Genomic DNA, 23,874 nt, shown 5'->3' on the forward strand with positions numbered 1-23,874 from the left:
GAGCATAGACTCTAGACTTAGACGACCTTTGTTTAAATCCTTGCTCTGCCACTTATTAGACAGGAATTTTGCAAATTCCTCTCATTTTCTACATCTAAAAAGGGGTAGGAGGTGGGAATAATAACAGGAGGTTTTTCATGAGGTTTTCATTTGAGATGTAAATTAAATAATTCCTGAAAGGCATGTAGCTCTGTGTTTAGTATACAGTAGCTTTCATTAAAAGACCTATCTGGAACAGGAAATCCAAATAGAAAATTAAGAAAACAATGCCTTTTACAATAACATCAAAAAGAATAAAATAGGACTGGGGGTGTAGCTCAGTGGTAGAATGCTTGCTTGCCTAGCATGTGGGAGGCCCTGGGTTTGATCCCCAGCACTACAAAAAATAAAAATATAAAATAAAATACTTAGGAATAAGACAACTCATAAAATGAAAGTAAATATTTGAAAATTATATATCTGATAAGACTAATTTGCATGATACATAAAGATCCCTATAACTCAACAACAAAATTGCAAATAACCTAACTCAAAAATGGGCACAGGCAGACATGGTGGCACATGACTGTAATTCCAATGACATGAGAGGCTAAGGCAGGAGGATTGCAAATTCAAGGCCAGCCTCAGCAACTTAGCAAGGCCCTAAGCAGCTTAGCAAGATCCTGTATCAAAATAAAAAATAAAAATAAAAATTTTAAAAAGAGCTGGAGATGTGGATCAGTGGTAGAGTTCCCCTGGGTTCAATCTCTAGTAAAACACCCCCTATACATACACACACACTACACATAAAGGGCACAGGATATAGATACTTCTCCAAAGGAACAGAAATAGATAATAGATATTTCTTCAAAGAAGATAAACAAATGATAAACAAACACATAAAACATGTTAAATATAATTAGTTATTTGGGAAATGCAAATTAAAACCACAATGATACACTATTTCCAGTATACTAGAATGGATATTATCAAAAAGATGATAAGTGGGTTGGGGGTGTGGGTCAGTAGTAGAACACTTGCCTAGCAGACTGGAGGTCCTGGGTTCAATCCCCAGCGGAAACAAACAAACAAAAGGGGGTAGGGGAGAAAGGAAGGAAAAGTGTTGGTAAAGATGGAGAAATTGGAATTCTTGTACATTACTGAAAGGAATGTAAAATTGTACTGCCATTTTGGAAAACACTTTGGTAGTTTCTCAAAAAACTAAACTTAGAATTAAACTATGATCCAGTAATTTTACTCCTAGGAATCTACCGAAAGGATTTGAAAACAGAGACTCAGATATACACTCGTATACAAATGTCCATAGCAACATAACTCACAATAGCCAAAGGGTGAAAATAATAGAAGTGCTCATCAACACTTAGATTACAGTCTATGTACATTTTTAGTGTAATAAAAAAATTAAGAAAAAATAAATAAATTAGGCAGGTCCTTCTTAAAAACAAAACAAATTTTACCATCTAGTAAGGCTAGTAAAGGGATTTGGATGTTTAAAAAAAAATTTACCTATTTGATGATAGAATAGTGTATTGCCACCAGTAGATCAAAGACACATCTGTACTCATATTTCTTTTTTTTTGTTTTGTTTTTTGTTTGTTTAGTCAAAAGTCCCTTACTGGTCCTGCTTCCATGAATGGTCAAAACCAAGAGAAGGGACTGGGATTGTGGCTCAATGGCAGGGTGCTCACCTAGCACATGTGAAGCACTGGGTTCAAACCTCAGTACCACATAAAAATGAAATAAAGATATTATGTCTACCTACAACTAAAAAATAATAAATATTAAAAATAATAAACAAAAGAAAAGGGAGGGGAACCAGCTGGCACAGGGAGAGATCATCTCCACAATATTCCATTTATACACAGAACTAGACAAGCACAGAGTCACTATTAGGGTTAGAAGTTGGCAGCATGGGATGGGGAAGAACAGGTGAGAAATAGGGGTGTCATTAAAAATATACAGCCCCCCCCCAACTGGGTGCCTGGGAGAAGACTTGGTTTATTTCAACCCAAGAGGAATAGAATATCAAAATCAGTTAGGGAAGGCAGAATCTCAGAGATGAAGGGAGAAGGAAGGCCCAGGGGGTAAGGGGGCTGTTTGGCAACTGGGGTGAAGGAAATGCCTTTCCCTGCTGGGATTCCCCCAGGCCCTCCCAGCTGGCAGGAAGTGGGCAGCTGCAACCCCCTAGGGCAGGTCTGGGACTGCCAGATGCTCAAGGTAGGAGGCTGGAGGGGGCTCACAAAGGCTTGCCCTCCAGAGAGATGATGGCCCTGCCCCCCAGTTTTTCAGCCAGGGTGCAGCAATCCTTGACCACCTTGTAATAGTTTTGCTTGTAACTCGTTCTTGATCCCTGTCAGCTTCTTCTTGTTGAAGCCCTTGGAAATGACAGATAATTTTGCTCTTAAGGAATGCAGATCCAGGGGCCCAGAAGATAAACACCAGGTCTTCCTTCTTGCTCTCCTTGGTCTCGTAGGCTGTGTCTCATATTTCTTGCAGCACTCTTCCCAATAGCCAAGATATGGAACCAACCTAGGTGCCCACTGACACATGGATAATGAAAACATGATTATTTACATGATGGAATATTATTCAGCCATAAAAACATAAAATTCAGTCATTTGGAACAACATGAATGGAACTGGAGGACATTAAGACAAAAACCAAATGCTGCATGTTCCTACATATTTGTGGAAGCTACAAAATTAATGTCATAGAAGTAAAGAATAGAATAGTGGTTATTAGCCAGGAGCAGTGGTATACACCTGTAATACCAGCTACCTGTGGGGGCTGAGACAGGAGGATGGCAAGTATGAAGTCAGCCTCACAACTTCGTGAGTCCCTGTCTCAAAAAAAAAAAAAAAAGAGAGAGAGAGAGAGAGAGAGAAAGAATAGAGGTTCATAGAGTCTGAGAAGAGTGTAGGGGAGGGGAAGGAGGGATAAAAGAGGATGGTTTGTGGATACAGGGATACAGTGGATAGGAAGAATAACTTTGATGCTCTATAGCACAGCAGGGTAATTATGATTAATAACAATTAGTTGTATGTTTCAAAATAGCTAGTAAAGAGGATTTTGAATGTTTCAAACACAAAGAAATGAGATATATTTATATCTATATATATAGATATATCTATCTATCTATCTATCTATCTATCTATCTATCTATCTATCTATATATATATCTGAGGTGACGTGCAAATTACCTTGATCATTACACATTGTATACATATATTGAAATGTTACACCATACCCCTTAAATTTGTACAATTACTATGTGTCAATTAAGAATAAAAATATATTTTAAAAAAGAATTGTGGATGTAGCTCAGTTGGTAGAGTGCTTGCCTAGCAAACAAAAGGCCCTGGGTTCAATCCCCAGCACCACAAATAAATAAATAAAAAAGAATTAAAATAGTGGTTGCCTTTAGACCTGAGAGGTAGGAACTGAGTGGGAAAGGGAGTTAAGGAAGTTTCTGGGTGCAGAAAGTGACTAAGGTGTTAACATTACATTTTTTCAGAACTCTTTATACTGAACTTCTGTGAATTTCACTCTATATTAAAGTTTTACCTCAGTAAAAAACAAAACATGATTAGTTACTACTAATCCTTTCATTTACTGTTCTTGACGTGTTTGAATAAAGTACCATTTAAAGGCCATTAAAAGAGTTGGCTGTGATGATGCAGGCCTGTAATCCCAGCCATCTGGGAGGCTGAGGCAGGTGGATCACAAGTTGGAGGCCAACTGCAGCAATTTAGCATGGCCCTCAGCAACTTAGTAAGACCTGGTTTCAAAATAAAAAGAGTTGGGGAGGTAGCTCAATGGTAAAGCACTCCTGTGTTCAAACTCCAGTACTGGAAAAAAATAAATTAATTAAATGTTATTCTAATTTAAGCCTTAGCTAATTTAGATATTTTTCTCCCTCTTCTCACTTCTCTGGGGTCTTCAGTCATTAAACTTAAAATTTAATTTAAATTGTTAAATTTAACAATTTTTATTTTTATGTATTTTTTAAATTTTATGTCAGTTTTCTTAATTTATGGGTTTTTGTTTTGGTACTGGGATTGAACTCAGGGGCACTGGACCACTGAGCCACATCCCCAGCCCTATTTTGTAGTTTATTTAGAGACAGGGTCTCACTGAGTTGCTTAGTGCCTCGATTTTGCTGAGTCTGGCTTTGAATTCGCCATTCTCCTGCTTCAGCCTCCCCTGCTGCTGGGATTATAGGCCTGCACCACTGTGCCTCGCTTAATTTATGGGTCTATGTTTGTAAATTTTTTTCTTCTTTTTGGTAGTATGAATTGAACCCATGGATGCTTTACTCCTGAGCCATATCTCCAGACAATTTTATTCTTTTGAGACAGGGTCTCCCTAAATTTCTGTGTCTTGCTAAATTGCCTGGGCTGGCCTTGACTATGTGATCCTCCTGCCTCAGCCTCCTGAGTCATTGGGATTACAGACATGTGCAAACATGCCCAGTTGTTTGTCTATTCCGAACATATCTCTTCTATTCCAGGTTTAGAAACATGATCTCATATTTGTTCCATTATTTTTATAGTTTTTTTTTTTTGTGTGTGTGTGTGTGTGTGTGTGTGACGGGGGGGGGGGAGAGAGGGAGGGGAATTTAACTATTGATTAGCTGGAGATGGTGGGCAACTTTCTTAGTATTGCCAACTCTTAGTTTTCTTATCCATTAAGTAGGGATAATATTTTGTTCTTCATATGTTTGAATAGGCCATTAAATGTTTGACCTATTTATTTATTTATTTATTTTTTATTAGTTGCTCGAGACAATACAATGATCTTTGTTTGACCTATTTAGAGGGGAACAATTGCTTTATTATTATAAATATTTTTTGCAGTACTTGAACTTTGGGGTGAACTACATCCCCGGTTCTGTTTAATTTTATTTCAATTCTGGGTCACATTAAATTGCCCATGCTGGCCTCAAACTTGTGATCCCCTCCTTCCTCAGCCTCCTGAATCACTAGGATTACAGGTGTGGGCCACTGTGCCTGGCTTCCAGTGCTGGAGATTAAGCCCAGGGCCTCTTGTATGCTAGGCAAGTGCTCTAGCACTGATGTCCACCCCCACTCTATTATGTTATTAATTGTGTGTTATGGCATTTGACATTTTACCCTAATCCTTTGTGTATCTGGCTCTTTCATTAAGCCTGTCTTCAGTGATAGGAAATATGGTTTCCTCCAGTGCCTATCCAGGTGCTTGGCATTTAGCAAGTGTTTAAATGTTTGTTTAATAAATGGATCTGTTGGTTGAATGGATTAACAACATAGAATAAAAACCAAGTACAAGCTGGGCACTGTGGTACATGCCTGTAATCCCAGCGGTTTGTGAGGCTGAGGCAGGACGATTGAGAATTCAAAGCCAACCCCAACAATGGCGAGGTGCTAAGCAAATCAGTGAGACCTGTCTCTAAATAAAATACAAAATAGGGCTGGGGATGTGGCTCAGAGGTTGAGTACTCCTGAGTTCAATCCCTGGTAACAACGACAACAACAACAAAAGTATAAAAGGGGAAATGAATAAATATGAAGCAGTTTTTATATGAAATTAAACACAAAACTAAAGTAAAACTAGGGCAGAGAAAAAACTTAGATATAACTATTTAATACCTATATGGGTTCTTGTTCAAGTATGGGCTCCAAAAGGACTGAGGTTCTACTGACTGAAATAGTAGAAGTTTAAGTGAGCAGGCATTTTTCTTCAGAGAGTCTATAGTCAGATTATAGTTCCAGGAGGCCAGGGATCAGAAATACTTTGCCCACCAATGTATTCCTAGCTTGCAGCATAGAACCTGGTGGCCAAGAGATGTTTATGACTGGATGAAATGCTTTCATCAGATCTTCAAGTTTTTTTGGTTTTTTTGGGGGGGGGCGGTGGGTGGGGGCAGGGGGCAGGTACTAGGGATTGAACTCAAAGGCAGGCAGCCACTGAGCCACATCCCAAGCCCTATTTTGTATTCTATTTAGAGACAGGGTCTCAATGAGTTGCTTAGTGCTTCACCATTGCTGAGGCTGGCTTTGAACTTGTGATCTTCCTGCTTCAGTTTACAGAGCCGCTGGGATTACAGGTGTGTGCCATCACGCCCAGTTCCTCACACATGCTAAACAAGTGCCCTTCCACTGAGCCACAATCCCAGCCCCTCAAAGGGTTTTTTTTTTTTTTTAAACCCTTCAAATAACCTAGAAGGAAAAAATAAACCAAAAAAAACCAGATCTCTGGGAAAAGCTTTATGCAGGCCAGAACTCTGGGAGGAATTTATCAACATGGAATGATCAAGAAACCCTCCCTCCATCTCCTTTAAGGGACTAAGTGATTCTCAACTGGCTTTTTGATTCTCACAGATTAGGCTGTGCCAAGCTTGATTCATAAACCGACTTCTGTCACCTACCATCTGTGTGACCTTCATTAAATTATTTAGGCTAGAGAGCAGGTTTCCATAGTAACGTTCACCTTGAAGGCCTATAGGGTGGATTTCTTCAAAAGGGATGATATAGCATTGGAGTGTTAAGGTGTACAACTAACGTTATGTCTTCTGTTCCCCCTGCCGCACGTGCTTTTTTCCCTTTGTAAAATATCTGTTCACAGGGAGGGCCATGGGGCACACCTGTAATTCCAGTGACTCCAGAGGCTGAGGCAGGAGTTAACATGTTGGAGGTCAGCCTGAGCAACTTAGCAAGAACCTAAGCCACTTAATGAGATTCTGTTTCATAATAAACATAAAAGGTGGGCTCTCCTATAGTCCCAGTGGCTCGGGAGTCTGAGGCAGAAGAATCCCAGGTTCAAAGCCAGCCTCAGCAACAGTGAGGTGCTAAGCAACTTGGTGAGACCCTGTCTCTAAATAAAATACAAAATAGGGCTGGGGATGTGGTTCAGTAATTGAATGCCCCTGAGTTCAATCCCTAGTACCTTAAATAAATAAATAAGGCTGAGAATGTAACTCAGTGGTAAACTGCCCCTGGGTTCAAACTCCAATAACAAAACAAACAAAACAGCCATTTGTTCATGGCAGTATATGAGAATTCTCTGGACTCAAGTCCATTCCTTGTTCTAATCAGTTTGCCTCTACTAGTCCACAGAATTACTTAGTTTAGCCACATAAAAATATCAATTATGATCATTTACAAGAACTCTGTCCAAGTATGCATAATGACTTCACAATACAAGAATAATGAGGGAAATTCACATTTGTTGCTCTCCTGTGGTGTATCAGTACTATGCTGGGCACTTTGATGCCTATCTTACCCTGAAATTAGACTTCTCAGTATATAAAAGAATTGACAAAGATCTAGCCAGATGGGTATTAATTTTGTAACTGGATCATAGCACGCATTTAAAAAAACTGTTAACTGAATAAACTGTTTGGGGTTTTAAACTAAATTTCAAAAATGGTTAAGCATGGGCAGATGTGCTCCTAGCTTTGTAATGGGACTAGAATTTGGTGAGTTCTCTGGGGAACCTCCCTGTACATCTCCAGCAGGTTTTTCTATTTTTTATTTTGAGACAGGGTCTGGCTAAGTTACATAGGGACTCACTAACTTGCTGAGGCTGGCTTTGAACTTGAGATCCTCCTGCCTCAGCCTCCAGAACCACTGGGATTAGACCAAATGGTCTGTGGACCTCACCCAGTGAACCAGAATCTTTTTTTTTTTTTTTTTTTTATATTTATTTTTTAGTTCTCGGCGGACACAACATCTTTGTTGGTATGTGGTGCTGAGGATCGAACCTGGGCCGCACGCATGCCGGGCGAGCGCGCTACCGCTTGAGCCACATCCCCAGCCCGAACCAGAATCTTGTGGGAAAGAAATTGGTATTAGGAAACTTGGGCTGAAGTTCTGGTTGAGGCTTAACTGGGTTGAGTGACTTGGGGTAAGTCTCTATCCTCTCTGGGCCTTAGCTTAGCATATGAAAAACAATGGAGGGGGTTATTATTGAGCTTGTTCAGTTATTGAATATTTCCCAAACTTATATTCTAAGGTTCCCTATCAGTCATGTTTATTTTTCCTTTGAGATAAAAATACTTCCTGTGCTTGGAGCTTCAATGAAATCAATCAATGACATTTATAAAGCACCTATTATATACATTCTAGGAGACTCCAGCCTCAGCAACAATTTGAGACTGTCTAAAAATTAAAATGAATGAATGAATGAATGAATGGAGCTGGAGATGTAGTTCTGTATGGGACTGCCCCTGGATTCAATCCTCAGTACCACAAAAAAAAAAAAAAAAAAAAAAAAGACTTTTTGCCGCTCAATGATTATGGTACCCTTGGCAAAAATCATTTGACCATCTATGCAAAGGTTTTTGCGCCATAAAACTTTTGCAATTGGTGGTACAGAAACCATGTGGTATCTGCCTTAAGAAAGCTATGGTTAAGATCGGTTAAATGCTCAGTATTTGTCCACTGGCTGTGTGCTCAGTGGGCACGGGGCACATGTTTTTCCACGCTTTGCCTCCATGGAACCAGTGTGACAAGCTGTCCATTCCCAAAGGGGCATGGATAGAGTCAGGACTTGAACCCAGAGTTCCTGGCTCCATGTGTCATGCTATTTCAGGTCAGAGAGTCTCATCTCTAACATGTGCTCAGAAGTGAAATGAGAAGGTCGCTACCGTGCAGCCTGGCGGCTCCAGGCTCCTAGGCACTTAGGAGTCACTAAAAGCCAGCGGCTATACTTCAGGTGCAGACTTTAAGAATTCCGAAGGTGCCAGAGCAGCGGATCTCTAACTCTCCCAGTCCGGAAGGACCGAGTCCTGAAGCGGGAGCCCCACCCCACCGGGCGGTCGGACCCTAAGTCCTTCCCCGGAACCTGGGCGCGGCTGGCCGGCGCTATTGGCGCGGGTGGAGGACGAACAACAGAAAAATGCCTGCGACGAGATTTGCGCGGAAACTCTCCAGGGTCTTTCGGGACAGGGGCCTGGGCGTTCTAAGAGGGCTCCACCAGTAGTTCCCTCGCCTCTCTGGCGTTTCCTCGTCTCCCGCAGAGTTGTCCCCGCCCCTTGGTCCCTCGGTTAGGTTTCCTTTTGGTACGCCCCCACCCTGACTTAGGCGAGACGGGCCACTGCGCATGCGAGCCCCGCTGGGGGGGGGGGCGGGACGGGCGGGGAGTGGGGGGGAGAGGGAAGCGCGGAGCCGACCCCGCCCCTTCGCGGCTCCACGCGTGACGTCGCGGGGGGCGCTGGCCTCCGCCCGGCTCCGAGCGGTGAGAGCTAGCGGCGGGCCGACTCGACACCGCCAGATCCGGAAGGGATGCGGGTGTCGAGATTCTTCCTAAGGGGGCTTTGGGGAGGAGGGGAGGCCCAGGTGCCCCACCAGCCGCTGACCCCAAGGCTCTGCCCTACCCCCTCCTGTTTTTCCCTTTCCAAAAATGCCTGGACGGGTGGCTGGGCAGGAGCTGAGCATTGGTGACACCTGCATTTCCGTGGCTCCCTCCTTCTTCCTCCACCCCATACATTTAACTCCTCCTTCCAGAAGTTCTTTCCCATCGGGCTGTCGCTTCTTGTGCGGAACGGAGTACTTGGAAAGCAGGAGACAGGAGACCAGTTGCAGACGCTGGCCTTACCACTTCTATGTTAAAGTCCTAGAGCTTCAGTTTCTTTCAAAATATTCTAGCCTTGCCTCACCTGGTTTTTGAAGATCAGTATGGCAGAGAAAGGAAACAGACATCTGTTGAGTATCTGCGTGGCCAAGTAAAAGCAGATAACCTGTCTGCGACATTTAATCCTATGAATTTGGTGTTCTTAAAACTCCGATTAAGTTCACAGAGGTTAACTGACTTGGTTTTACATAGCTAATGAGTAGCAGAGCTACCAGACCAAGTAGCTCCAAAGGTGGGACCTTCTAGTGAAATACTCTGGCTGGAGCTGTTCTTTCACCAAACACTATCCCAGAACAGTGGCTTCCCCTTTCTCTGGCTGAGAATTCTTCCTTTCATTCTCCTTTTTCCAGCATAGAATGCTCTGCTCTACTTCTGCCTTGATTGTTTCAAAAGTGAAATTCAGCAGATATTTATTAAGTGATACAGAGAGATGAATTTTTGGAGTCAAGACCCTTGGATTCTTGTCTGGGTCCTGTCATTTATTGGCTGTGTGGTTTAGGGCAAGTGCCTTGTCTTGTCTGAGCTTTAGCTTCCCTTTGTATAAAATGGGTGAGTGCCTCCTGACCAGTGGGCTCTTGTCCAGTTCTCCCCCATTGTCCTCCGCAGGCTCTCCACAGAGGTCCATACCCCTCTGCTCCCCATGGGCAGCTGCCAGGCAGGGCACAACTTGCATCTCTTTCTGGTCCACCACCCACCTCTGGTTTGTGCCACTTTGATCCTGCTGCTTCTTGGCCTCTCGGGCCTGGGCCTTGGTGGCTACCTCCTTACCCACAGGACTGGCCTGCGCAGCCCTGACATCCCTCAGGTGAGTATCCTCCGGCTCACCCTTCCCCTGTAGACCTGCTCCTGCTGCTGATCTCATCTCACCTCTCTCCCATCCTCCTTTTGAACACAGGACTGGGTGTCCTTTTTGAGATCTTTTGGACAGATGACCCTGTGCCCCATGAATGGGACAGTCACAGGGAAGTGGCCAGGGTCTCACGTCGTGGGCTTACTGACCACCTTGAACTTCGGAGATGGTCCAGACAGGAACAAGACCCAGACATTCCAAACAAAGATTCCGGGTAGTCAGATAGGATTGAAAGGTGAGATTGGGAAGGATTGGGGGCCCAGCATTGGAACACTGAGGGCCAGGCCCTGCTTCTGACCTCACCAACCTGGTGACCTTGGGAACTTCTCTGCACTGTAGTCACTCCTACTAAAATAAGAACTCGATACTGGGACCAGGGTTGTGGCTCAGTGGTAGAGTGCTTGCCTAGCATGTGTGAGGCACTAGGTTCAATCTCTGGCATCACATAAAAAATAAATAAGTAAATAAACAAATAAAATAAAGGTATTGTGCCCATCTACAACTAAAAACAAAAAATTTAAAGAAAAAAAAGAACTCAATACTTATAGTGAACATGCTGTCTACAGTGTAAGTTCTCTCTCTCTCTTTTTTGGTACAGGGGATTGGACCAAGGGGCCTTAACTACTGAGCCATATCCCCAGATCTTTTTTTGAATTTTATTTAGAGACAGAGTCTCACTGAGTTGCTTAGGGCCTTGCTAAGATGCTGAGGCTGGTCTTGAACTTTCAATCCTCCTGCCTCAGCCTCCCAAGCTGCTGGGATTACAGGCATGCACCACCACATCTGACTTACAGTGTGGTTTCTCTGTTTTGTCTTTCTATTTCCAGTTCTGCAGTTCTTTGATTCCATCCTTGGAATTGTGATAATATGGGCTAGGTTTGACTCAATTGTTTTTTCTCATAATCATCTCTTCTTAGAGGCACCATTTTCCCTCAGGGATATCAGAGACTATGTTCTGTTCAATTAAACTAGTATCTTAAGTGCCTATTGTATCAGAGACTATGTTCTGTTCAATTAAACTAGTATCTTAAGTGCCTATTGTATGCTTAGCATAGCTCTGTGTGCAGAACAATATTAGACACCATTATTTACCAAACAGCTTATAATCTTCTGGGAAAATGATGAGATGGATGGTCTAGTAGGCACCATTAATTTCTGGGTGACATCTGATCTCAGTTTTCTTATCTAAAAAATGGGGAGATAAAGCCGGGTATGGTGGCACATGCCTATAATCCCAGCAACTCAGGAGGCTGAGGCAGGAGGATTGCAAGTTCAAGGCCAGTCTCATCAACTTAATGAGGCCCTAAACAACTTAGCAAGACTCTGTCTCAAAATAAAAACTAAAAGGTTGGGGATGTGGCCTAGTGGTTTAAGCACCCCTGGGTTCAATCCCTAGTACCAAAAAAAGAGAGAGACACAGAGGAGAGAAGGGTAAAATTTTCAGATTTCAATACTCTCATTCTAAGATTCTCTTATGAGTCACATGTGTCTGTGTATGTTCAAGTGTACACGTATGTGAACAAAGAATAAGAATAAGATCTGTTTTGTGCCTATCAGAATGGAGAGGAACAGCCCTGGAGGAGACTGGGGAGAGGTGATGGTGGGTGGAGGGAGATGGCAGGGATAAAGTCCAGGAGAGTTGGTGGAGATGGGGGTTGGAAACAAATTGCTCAAAAGCCAGGGTTTTCTCCATTCCAGCTTGTATGTCTTTTGCAGCCATCCCCAAAGATATTGGTGAAGTTGCTTGTCCATATTCTCATTCCCAGCAGGGAGCCCCCTTCCTGAGGGAGCTCCCTTCCTGAGGACCACTGGAGGGTTTTAGTGATGATGAATAGCACATATTTTTTTTACCTGTGTCGTTGAAAATAGACCCATAGTGCTGCAGCTTCTGCAGGCCTTTCCTTCCCTGATCTCCAAGAGCCTAGGGAGTCCTCTTCCTCTTTGTCATGTGTTTGGAGCTTTGGAGAAAAAATAGAATAGGCTCATTAAGGGGTCCTTGGGATCTCATTGAATAAATGTTGGGGGTAGGGAACAGGCTGAATAGAATTTGCAGATTAGAGGCTGGTAGGTGTGTAAGTGTGTGTGTGTGTGTGTGTGTGTGTGTGTGTGTGTGTTAATTATGTTAATTTCCATAATTTAAAAATTAGGAGGTTTCACAAAAGAATCCACATTTCCAGTTCTCTCTCTCTTTCTCTCTCTCTCTCTCTCTGTCTCTCTCTCTCTGGTACCAGGAATTGAGCCCAGGGATGCTTTACCACTGAGCTACATCCCCAGCCCATTTCATTTTTCTATTTTGAGACAAGGCCTTGCTAAACTGCTGAGGCTGGCCTCAAACTTGTGATCCTTTACCTCAGCCTCCCAGGTAGCTGGGATATAGGCATGCACACCTGACCATTTCCAGCTTCTCTAACAAAACTCACAAAAGGTTACATGGTGGCCTTTTGCTGTTTTGTAATTGGCTGCTGAGGCTGGAAATGCTATTGATAGATTGAGATGGGGTGAAATGGTAGGTTGTTGAGGGAAGCGAGAAAAAAAAAAAAGAACAAGAAGAATAAGGAATGTATCAGATATTTACAGACTTGGGGCAGTTTTTCCTATTCTGCCTTTTTTTGTGTGTGTACTGGGGATTGAACACCAGGGTGCTCTACCATTGAGCTGCATCCTCAGCCCTTTTTATTTCAAATTTTGAGACAGGGTCTCACTAAGTGAAACCAGGCTGGCTTCAAACTTGGGATTCTTCTATGTCAGCTCCCCCAAGTCGCTGGAATTATAGGTGTGTGCCACCATGCCTGGTAATTCTTTCTACTTTTAAAAAAACATTTAACTGCTTTATTTATTTATTTTTTAGTTGTAGTTGGATACAATACCTTTATTTCACTTATTTCTTTTTATGTGGTGCTGAGGATTGAACCCAGGGTCTCGCACATGCGAGGCGAGTGCTCTACCCCTGAGCCACAGCCTCAGCCCTTAACTGCATTATTGAGATTTGATTCACATACCATATAACTCACCTACTTAAAGTATACATTTAAATGACTTTGAATATATTCACACTAGTGTGTGATTATCACAATTCATTTTAGAACATTTTCATCAACCAGAGACTGTTCACCCATTAACAGTCATTCTCCTTCTCTCCCCCCACCCCAATCACCCAGCCCTGAGCAACCACTAATCTACTTTCTGTCTCTGTAGATTTGCCTATTCTGGACACTTAATATGATATGTGGTCTTTTGTGACTGGCTTCTTTCACTTAGAATAAAGTTTTTAAAGTTCAGCCATTTTATAGCACGTATCAATATTTCATTTCTTTTTATGCTGAACAACATTGAATGAATATACCACATTTTCATTTATGTGTTCATCATTTCACATTTGGGTTGTTTGTAGGTTGGGTTAATATAAATGATGTTGCTATGAACACTGTAGGTTTTGTGTGGACATGTTCTCATTTCTCTTGAAATAAACATGAGTTGGGCATGGTGGTGCATGCCTCTAATCCCAGAGACTTGGGAGACTAAAGCAGTAGGATTGCAGGTTTGAAGCCAGCCTCAGCAACTTATTGAGACTCTGTCTCACAAAGAATTGGGGATGTAGCTTAGTAGTATAGCACCCTTGTCTTCAATCCCTAGTATTTACCTGCATGTGTGTGTGTGTGTGTGTGTGTGTGTGTGTGTGTGTGTACTTACAAGTAGAACATAAGATAATGCTATGGTTAATCTTTTGAGGAACTTCCCAACTGTTTTCCACACAGCTATAGCATTTTATATTTCCACCAGTATGAGATTTCCATTTTCTCTACAACCTCACCAATACTTAGTTATTATCTGTCTTTCTTATTATAGTTGTCCTAACCAGTGTGATTCTGATTTGCATTTTCTTGATGGTTAACAAGATTGATAATGATATTTCATATGCTTTTGGCCATTTATATGTATCATTTGAAGAAATATATATTCAGAGTCTTTAACTGTATTTTAAATTGGGCGATTTGTCTTAATTATTGAGGTATGAGAGTTCTTTTTCCACTGCACCTAGCTCCCTGTATTTTCTTCTATAGTTTTAATTTTTGCGTTTAGGTCTATGATCCATCTTTAGTTCATTTTATGTATGAGGCTTGACTTCATTCTTTTTGCATGTGTCTATCTTTAATTATATAACATCATTTTTTGGAAAGATTGTTCTTTTCCCCCACTGAATGGTCTTGGCACCATATTGAAAAATCAGTTGGTCCACTGTGGTGGTGCAGGCCTGTAATCCCAGCAATTTGGGAAGCTGATGCAGGAGGATTCCGAGTTCAAGGCCAGCCTCAGCAATTTGGCAAGACCCTGTCTCAAAATAAAAAAAAATAATAATAAAATAAAAGGACTTGGGAACTAACTAGCTTATTGGTAAAGTGCCCCTGGGTCCAATCCCCAGAACCAAGAAAAAGAAAACTAAAAGAAAATAAATTGACCAATTGACCATGGATACATTGTTTATTTTGAGATTCTGTTGTATTCCACTGATCTATATGTCTGTCCTTATGCTAGTGCCACACTGTTTTGATTTCTGTAGCTTCATAGGAAGTTTTGAAGTCAGGAAACATGAGTCCTTCAACTCAGTTCTTCTTTTTCAAGATTGTCTTAGCTATTCCAGATCCCTTGAGTTTTCGCATGAATTTTAGGAATAGCTTGTTAATTTCTGTTTCTGCAAGGAAGCCCTATTCTTTTTTTTTATACCTTGTGGTGCTGCAGATCGAAACTAGGGCCTTACACATACTAGGCAAATGCTCTACCACTGAGCTACAAACCCAGCCCTACCCTATTCTTTTAATAATGGTTAGAAACAAAGATTTTTATGGGGGTAGGAGGAATCATCTGTGATTGTATCATCCATGTAACAATTATTGAGCACTTACTAATATCAGACATGGGAAATTCAGAGATCTGTAATACATGGGTCCTCCCCTAAAGTTGCTTACAGTCTTGCAAGGATAAAGATTCAAATAGAAATAAATACCTTTCAGTATGTGAGGCAGAACATAAGGTACAGTGGGAGTACTGAGGGGCCCATGGAGCAGGATAGCAAAAAAGGACTTTCCCAAAGATACAGTGCCTAGGCTAAAGCCTGAGGATTGCTTAGTTACATACAGTTCAGCCAGAGGAAATGGCAAACATAAGGACAGCATGACATGTTTAGGAACTTCCAGAGGTTCAATTTGGCTGGTATATACAGGAGAAGGAATGTTGAATGAGTAGTAGGAGATGGGTCTGAAGACAGAGGCAAGATCCCGTGGAGGATCTTGTGTGCAACCCAAGGTAATGGGGCTTTATCCAGCACATTGGGCATATTTAAAGATTTTGACCAGGAAAGCAGTAAAACTTTATTGTTTTGTTGTTTTTTTTTAATTTATTTTTATTTTTATTTTATTTATTTATTTTTTTTAAAGAGAGAGTGAGAGAGGAGAGAGAGAGAATTTTTAATATTTTTTTTTTTTTTAATTCTCGGTGGACACAACATCTTTGTTGGTATGTGGTGCTGAGGATCGAACCCGGGCCGCACGCATGCCAGGCGAGCGCGCTACCGCTGAGCCACATCTCCAGCCCTGTTTTTTTTTTTTAAAAGATCACACTCTGTTAGCTGACAGGAAGACCAGTTAGGAAGTGACTGCAATAAAGCAGTGATGAGAAAAGCTGAGCTAAGCCAGAATGTGAGTTGAGAGAGACATTAGAAATCTGGGATTGGTAAGACTTGGTGACTGATTCCATCGGGGTGATGTAAAGAAAGGGGAAAAGTTTTTTACCAAATTTTATACATATATTTTTCAGTGGTAATTATGGTGTCTATACTGATTTGTGTTTGTCTTTTTTCACTTACATGTAAGTGGTTTTTCATAATACTACATGATCTTCAACATTGTGATAATGACTATAAATTGATCCATTAAATGATCAGGCCCACATTTGTTAATGCTTTCCTTAGTAAACATCTATTATTTCCTAATTCTTGATAAAATCACAATAAATATTTCGATATGCTTTGCATTTTTGTTTTAATCCTTTCCTTAGCATTTCCATAAGTAGAATTACATAGTCAAAGAATATGCCTCCCTTGCTTTTTTTTTTTGGTAGTGGGGATTGAACCCAACGACATTTAAACTCTGAGGCAGCCCTTTTTTATATATTTTATTTAGAGAAAGGATCTCTCTAAGTTGCTTGGGCCTCACTAAGTTGCTGAGGCTGGCTTTGAATTTATGTTCCTCCTGCCTCAGCCCTGCAAGCTGCTGAGATTACAGGTGGATGTGGTGCTGGCTTTTTTTGGGGGCGAGGGCGGTATAGGGATTAAACCCAGGGACACTACACCACTGAGCCCCATCCTCAGCCCTATTTTGGATTTTATTTAGAGACAGGGTCTCACTGAGTTGCTTAGCGCCTCACTTGTGCTGAGGCTGGCTTAGAACTCACGATCCTCCTGTCTTAGCCTCCTGAGCCAGATGTGCTGGCTTTTTAAAAATTTTTTAAAAGATATTTTAGATGAACACAATATTCTTATTTATTTATTTATTTATTTTTATGTGGTGCTGAGGATCAAACCCAGTGCCTCATACATTCAAGGCAAATACACTACCACTGAGCTACAACCCCAGCCCTGTGCTGGCTTTTTTAAAACTCATTTTGTTGTGGGATGAGCACATACAGAAGTCTAGAAAACAAATGTAAAAGTGGTCCGCACTTGATGGACATATTCTGAGCCCACTTAAATTGCCATAGACACAGATAAATAATAATCTAGACAGTGCCTACCTCCTCACATCTTCAAAAATTCCTGTATTCATCTTTTTAATTTTTACTAATTTAATAGGCAAAGGAATTACCCGATTCTTTTAATTTATTTTCTCCTAATTGTTAGTGAGGTTGAGTTTCTTCTAATGGGTTTATTGGACATTTTCAGGTCATTGGTTTACCTGTTTGTATTCTTTGCTCATTTTTCTTTTTTTTTTTTTGGTATCATATTTTCTGTTTCATTTTTTAAAAAAATACTTATTTTTTTAGTTTTAGATGGATACAATACCTTTATTTTACATTTATGTGGTGCTAAGGATCAAACCCAGTGCCTCGTGCATGCTAGGCGAGCACTCTACCACTGAGCCACAACCCCAGCCGACCTCCCATTTCATTTTTTGAGAAACTACCATATATTTTTCCACAGTGGCTATACCATTTTACATTCCCCTCTTTTTTTTTGTATATCTTTATTCTATTAGATTGTAAACTTTTCTGTTAATTAAGTGCATTATAGGTGTTTTCAGGCAATCTGTTAACTTGATTTTTTTTTTAAAGAGAGAGTGAGAGGAGAGAGAGAGAGAGAGAGAGAGAGAGAGAGAGAGAGAGAGAGAGAGAGAGAGAGAGAATTTTTAATATTTATTTCTTAGTTCTCGGTGGACACAACATCTTTGTTGGTATGTGGTGCTGAGGATCGAACCCGGGCCGCACGCATGCCAGGCGAGCGCGCTACCGCTTGAGCCACATCCCCAGCCCTATTTTCTTTTTTTTTTTAATTTATCTTTTGTTGTATGGAAGTCCTTAGCCCTTATGAAGATGGGTATATTGTTCTTGTCCTTTTACTAAAGATTTTAGATTTTCTGTCCTTTGTTGGAAGGTCTTCCTTAAAATTAGGAAATAGTCTGTATTTTCTTTTAATAATTGCTTAAAATTTATTTTAGTTTTGTATGATTATTTAATATATCTGCATTTATTTTATAGTGCGAGATAACAATCTAAATCTATGTTCTTTTCAACATGGAAATTTTCCCCAAACCATTTACTTAAAAGGCTATCCTTTCCACACTAATTTAAAATAGAGTAGGGGCTGGGGCTGGGACTGAGTGGCAAAGTGCTTGCCTAGCATGTGTGAGGCACTGGGTTCGATCCTCAGCACCACATACGAATAAACAAATAAAATAAAGGCATTCTGTCCATCTACAACTGCAAAAAAAAATTAAATAAAATAGAGTATAAACTTTTTTTTTAATCTTTATTTGTTTATTGTTATGTGGTGCTGAGTATCAAATCCAGCACCTCACACGTTCCCAGTCCTTTTTAAAAAAATTTTTTATTTTGAGACAGGGTCTCGCTAAGGCCAGCCTCAGACTTGCGATCCTCCTGTCTCAGTCTCCAGAGTCACTGGGATTACAAGCATGAGCCACTGTGCCCAGCGGGTGTGAATCTTTTAATGAATTTTGGCACCTAGTGGGAGTTGCTCTCTTAAAAAGGACAGGTTAGTTTATACACAATGACATGGGCAGTGTGGGTCTGCCTGTGTCACTACGATCTCGTGAGGTAGTAGTATGATGGTTGAGTTGATTTTAAACTAATTTCAGCTAATTTGTGCTTATATTGATAGGCAGCCCTTTTCATTTCTCAAAGATATAAATGGCATTGTGTACAGAGTACTTTATTGAATGAGATTACTGCCCAAACTCCTGGTCTTGTAGGAAGCTTTAGGAACAAACAGAAGTCTGAAGATAGCTCCTGCCCTCTGCTTCTTTTTCCCCATCTGCTCTCCTGTGCCTCTCCCAGGATCTTCTGCGGGAGAGCTGATCCTCATCACAGCGAGAGTGACCACAGAGAGGACTCCAGGAACCTGTCTATATTTTAGCACTGTTCCAGGAATCCTGCCCTCCAGCCAGCCACCCATATCCTGCTCAGAAGAGGGAGCAGGAAATTCCACCCTGAGTCCTAAGATGGGTGAGGAGTGTGTCAGAGTCTGGAGCCACGAGGGCCTTGTGCTCACCAAGCTGCTCACCTCAGTAAGTGCCTCAGGTCCATCCTCAGGATTTTGTAGGATGGTGGGTTGCTGTGTCTTCGAGGTTCCAGAAGGCAATTTTACCTAGTAGAAAAAGTACAGGCTTTATAACCCTGCCTTAGAGGCTGTGTGACTTAGGTAAGTATCTGAACCTCTTTGAGTCTGAGCTTCCCATCTGTAAAACAAAACCATATACTATATCTTCATTCTATCAAACAAGGATCGAATGAGAATGACAGCAAAGTGCTCAGCACAGTGCCCCATACGTAATAGAGATTTGATAAAGGACAATTATTTACTGTTGTCTTTAATAAGATAAAACATGATCTCTATCTCAGAGGAATTCAGAAGCTGTAATAAGAGGCAGAAGGGGCTAATTGCTATCATAGAAATGTGAGCAGAGTATTATTCAAATACCAAGTATACAGCAATTTAACTTGAACATTTACTAAGAGCACTTCCCAGGGAAGGTGGCACTTACGAAAGACAACTGTGTATAGTTGTTTATAATATACAAAGTTTATAATGTACAGAATGCTTTCAGGTTCATTATCTCATTTAATCTTAAAACAGCCTTTTGAGGTAGGTGTCATTATCCCATTTTACAGATGAGGAAACAGGTTTAAAGAGAGGGAGTGAATTGCCGAAGGCCACATAACTAGTTAAGTAGCAGAGCCAGGATTGCAATCCATGTGTTGTGTACCATCAGGACCTCTGAAGAATGAAGGTTTAGGGGCTGGGGATGTGGCTCAAGCAGTAGCGCACTCACCTGGCATGCGTGCGGCCTGGGTTCGATCCTCAGCACCACATACCAACAAAGATGTTGTGCCCGCCGAAAACTAAAAAATAAATATTAAAAAAAAAAAAAAAAAAGAATGAAGGTTTGGCTGGGGGCCTGTAATCACAACCACTCAGGAGGCTGAGGCAAAAGGATCATAACTTCGAGGCCAGCCTCAGCAACTTAGCAAGCCCTTGTCTCAAAATAAAAAAATAAAAAGGGCTGGGGATGTAGTTCAGTGGTAAAGCAACCCTGAGTTCAATCCCCAGGACCAAAAAAAAAAAAGAAGAATGAAGGTTTGGACAGAGAATACAGTAGAGTTCCAGAGAGAGAAGGTACAGGAGCACAGTGTTCCAAGGGATCAAAAAGTGGTCCGTTTTCTGAGGGGCTCCAAAATGAGGGGCTTAGGTGACTTAGAAGAGGCAGGAGAGACCACAGTGGCTGATGGGGCTGTGAAAGCCAGGCTGGGATGCTACACCTAGCATCATAAAGGCCAGTAAAGGCTCTGAAAGAGAGAGAAGCCCACACTAATGCTGGGTAGAAGAAACTGGCTGAGAGATGGAGGGAGACAGTTTAGATGGCTGCAGTACCCTCTGCTGTCACATTTAAAGAGACCCTGGGCGGAGCAGAATCTGGCACTGCTTGCAATCTTTCAAATGTAGATTATTTGTGAATTTCCCTATCTCTAGGAGTCATTTTGAGAGTTAAGGTTGGTGGCTAGGCAAGAAATTAGTTTGTAAACCATCCAAGACAAATGTTAACTTGCATCAAAGTAATGTCTTCTCTCTAACTGCTCCCTCCCTGGGTGCTGAGAGGCCTCCCCCTCTTGGGGGCTTCTCTCCACAGCTCTTGGGCTGGGGTCAAGATGTCTTCCAAAGGGACAAGTTCCCACCGTCCCCTCTCCATCATTTCTCCTTCCCACTTTGCTCCCTCCCCTAGGAAGAGCTGGCTCTGTGTGGCTCCAGGCTGCTGGTCTTGGGCTTCTTCCTGCTTCTCCTCTGTGGCCTTCTCTGCTGTGTCACTGCTATGTGCTTCCACCCGCGCCGGGAGTCCCACTGGTCTAGAACCCGGCTCTGAGGGCACTGGCCTAGTTCCTGCCTTGTTCTCAGGTGAGGTTCTTTACTCTAGTCCTGTGGGAATATGAGAGGGCTGGGGGTGGCAACTGTAACTGGGGTAGAACAGATCCTTGGAATCTATCCATAAATATTGCTCTGTGTGAGTCCTCAAGAAGCTCCATCTATCCTCATAGGGAATGGGAATCATTTATACCATAAGCATGCAACCTTTTTATTATTTTTCCTTTTTTTTTTTAAATTACAAAATAGTTAACATTCCTGTGGAAAAGTCCAAAAACCTCAAAAGTACAGTGTGGTAAATTATTATAAAGTAGTTACTCTTAAAATACCTGTATCCTAGAAGCCCTTATCCTCTGGTCCCTTCCTTCCTGGTAATGACCTTCTTCTCCCTAGAAGGAAGTACTATTTTGCTTTATAGCTGATCACCAAGTATGCATTCCAACTATGCATGAGATTTGGTTTTATTTATTTTTGAAGATGGAATCATACATATTATTTGGTGACTGATTTCTTTCAAGTGACATTCTGATTTTAAGATTTACCCATGGCTGTAGTTCATATCCATGATTTTTGGCAAAAATGGTGAGTTAAGAGGGTTCATCTTTTATGATTCCTCCTGGATATGCATGATGTTTGCCTTGCTTTTGTCCTGAAATTCTTTTCTTTTGGTGGGGGGCACTACTGAGGATTGAGCTCAGTAGCATTCAACCACTAAGCCACATCCCCAGCCCTATTTTGTATTTTATTTAGAGACAGTATCTCACTGAGCTACTTAGCACCTCGCTTTTGTTGAGGCTGGCTTTGAGAGCTCCTCCTGCCTCAGCCTCCCAACCTGCTGGGATTATAGCTGTGCTCTACTGTTCCTGGCTTGTCCTAAAATTTTTTTAAAAAATATTTATTTATTTTTTTATTTATATGTGGTGCTGAGGATCGAACCCAGTGCTTCATACATGCAAGGCAAGTGCTCTACCACCGAGCTACAGCCCCAGCTCCCGTCCTAAAATTTTATTTTTTTTTTTTTTTTTTTTTTTTTTTTTTTTTTTTTTTTTTTTTTTTTAAAGAGAGAGTGAGAGAGGAGAGAGAGAGAGAGAGAGAGAGAATTTTTAATATTTATTTTTCAGTTCTCGGCGGACACAACATCTTTGTTGGTATGTGGTGCTGAGGATCGAACCCGGGCCGCACGCATGCCAGGCGAGCGCGCTACCGCTTGAGCCACATCCCCAGCCCCCGTCCTAAAATTTTAATACAAGTTTAATAAAAGTTTTGTAAATTTGATTAGAACATCTGAAAAGAATCTAATTAATGATGCCCATTTACTAGGAACACACATTTTACATGTGCTCTTCCATTTATTCATCATTGCATTTATAAAAGGTTGATTCTACTAACAAGATATTTGGAGGGAATTAGATTTACAAAGATAGCAGGGGGTGGAGGACATATCTGCTAACTAGTTCTCATGTCAACTCATCAAAGGAAAAAAATATTTCTGCAAGAAATCTTCACCCTGTCAGGTCAGTCTCTTAATTTGAGAGCCATATGTTATGCATTCAGCTCTTAAACTGTTCTCAGCTCTAGCTGCAGCTGTGCCTTAGGAAATGACTGTAGGAGGAGTGGAAACAGCCAAGCCAGAGGAACTGGAAGTTCAAGATCAATTTTGCAAATTTTGCTTGGGGCCAACCCTCACTGCTCCAGATACCTACCTGGGACAGGAAGTGATGGAGCCTTCTCAGGCTTGAACTGGGAAAGAAGAGCTTTCTGGCCTGTGGCAGATGCTAGGGTCCTGAGGCTGCCCCAGTGGGATTGAGTCTATACCAGTCTGTCTCTAATTGTCACTCTGTCTGCTCTGTCATCAGTCTGTACTCACCCCACCTAAGGAGTCTCTGACCTGTCCTGTTTTGTTTTCCTTTCTCACCAGGTGTGAATCAACTTCTTGGGCCTTGATTCTGAGTCAGAAGAGACTTTACAAAAAGTGAAGAGCTAGAATTTGGGAGAAAATAAAAGGCTTTTTTTTTTTTTTTCCTGCCCAGTGTGGCCTAAAGTGTTTATTGGGGATTGGAATTGAGGTAGGAATTTTAGAGTAAACAGGCATGGGAGGTTTGGAGGGACTTTTCCCTGTTGACTCCTGAGTTTGGGATACAGGGTCGCATAGAACATATACACAACTCTTTCCAGGTTGTGACTTGGCTTTGGAAAACACCTGATTTTGATCCTAGCTCTGCCATTTTATGCCTTTCTTCCATGAAATAAAATTGATAATTACAGCTGTTTTTTGGAGGGTCAGATAGTGGAAATGCCATCACATAAACGCACTGCGACTTTGAGTAAGTCATGCAATCCTGCAGTGCCTTAGTTTCCTTAAGAAATTCGACCAATAGAATTTACCCAATATTCATATGCAAAGATTCCTCACCCTTGGGGACCCATGTCCAGGCTGGATGCTTACTAACCTCTGGACGGTCCACTTTCCCGCCTTTTCCGCTCCCAGCAGCGGCTTTCCCTTACCCCTCCCAGCTTCTACGCTGCACGCAGGCGCAAATCACGGCCTCTTTCCTTCCACCCGCGCCCCTCAAAGCTTCCCCTAGCAACAGGCACAGGCACAGAGCTAAGGCGGGGCAAACGCATGCGCCTCAGCTTTCTCCACCACCAGTCGTCGGACCGCGCGCTGGGCTCCTCCCCCTGCAAGTCTACCCCTGCTACCCTCCTCCTCCCACCCAGGGTCCGCGTGGCGGGGCGCGCGCGCATTCTGGCTGGGTGGCTGCCTGGCTCC

The 23,874-nt window shown here is 41.9% G+C and overlaps 1 protein-coding gene, 1 long non-coding RNA gene and 1 other non-coding gene across 9 annotated transcripts in view; 2 read left to right on the forward strand and 1 right to left on the reverse strand.

The window, feature by feature from the left end:
- Tmem219 (transmembrane protein 219) overlaps positions 1 to 23,368 on the forward strand; it is a 41,031-nt gene extending 17,663 nt beyond the window's left edge. Inside the window, exons 1-6 of one of the 7 annotated variants that reach the window (XM_040278698.2) lie at positions 7,860 to 7,884; positions 10,219 to 10,417; positions 10,508 to 10,697; positions 19,025 to 19,254; positions 20,968 to 21,137; positions 23,023 to 23,368. In XM_040278698.2, the coding sequence (XP_040134632.1) occupies positions 10,253 to 10,417; positions 10,508 to 10,697; positions 19,025 to 19,254; positions 20,968 to 21,105 (723 nt within the window). In that variant the 5' untranslated portion in view covers positions 7,860 to 7,884; positions 10,219 to 10,252 and the 3' untranslated portion in view covers positions 21,106 to 21,137; positions 23,023 to 23,368. The other 6 variants (XM_078024083.1, XM_078024080.1, XM_078024081.1 and 3 more) reach the window with 6 other exon arrangements.
- On the reverse strand, positions 884 to 9,730 carry LOC120887677 (uncharacterized). The gene is made up of 2 exons (XR_013426950.1): positions 9,638 to 9,730; positions 884 to 2,540 (listed from the first exon to the last, which is right to left on the reverse strand). It is a non-coding gene; the product is annotated as an uncharacterized LOC120887677 (long non-coding RNA).
- Positions 3,310 to 3,383, forward strand: Trnaa-agc (transfer RNA alanine (anticodon AGC)). Its single transcript has one exon. It is a non-coding gene; the product is annotated as a tRNA-Ala (tRNA).
- Positions 23,369 to 23,874: the final 506 nt, after the last annotated feature.

This window comes from Ictidomys tridecemlineatus, chromosome 10, assembly GCF_052094955.1.
Source record: "Ictidomys tridecemlineatus isolate mIctTri1 chromosome 10, mIctTri1.hap1, whole genome shotgun sequence".
Taxonomy (NCBI): Eukaryota; Metazoa; Chordata; class Mammalia; order Rodentia; family Sciuridae; genus Ictidomys; species Ictidomys tridecemlineatus.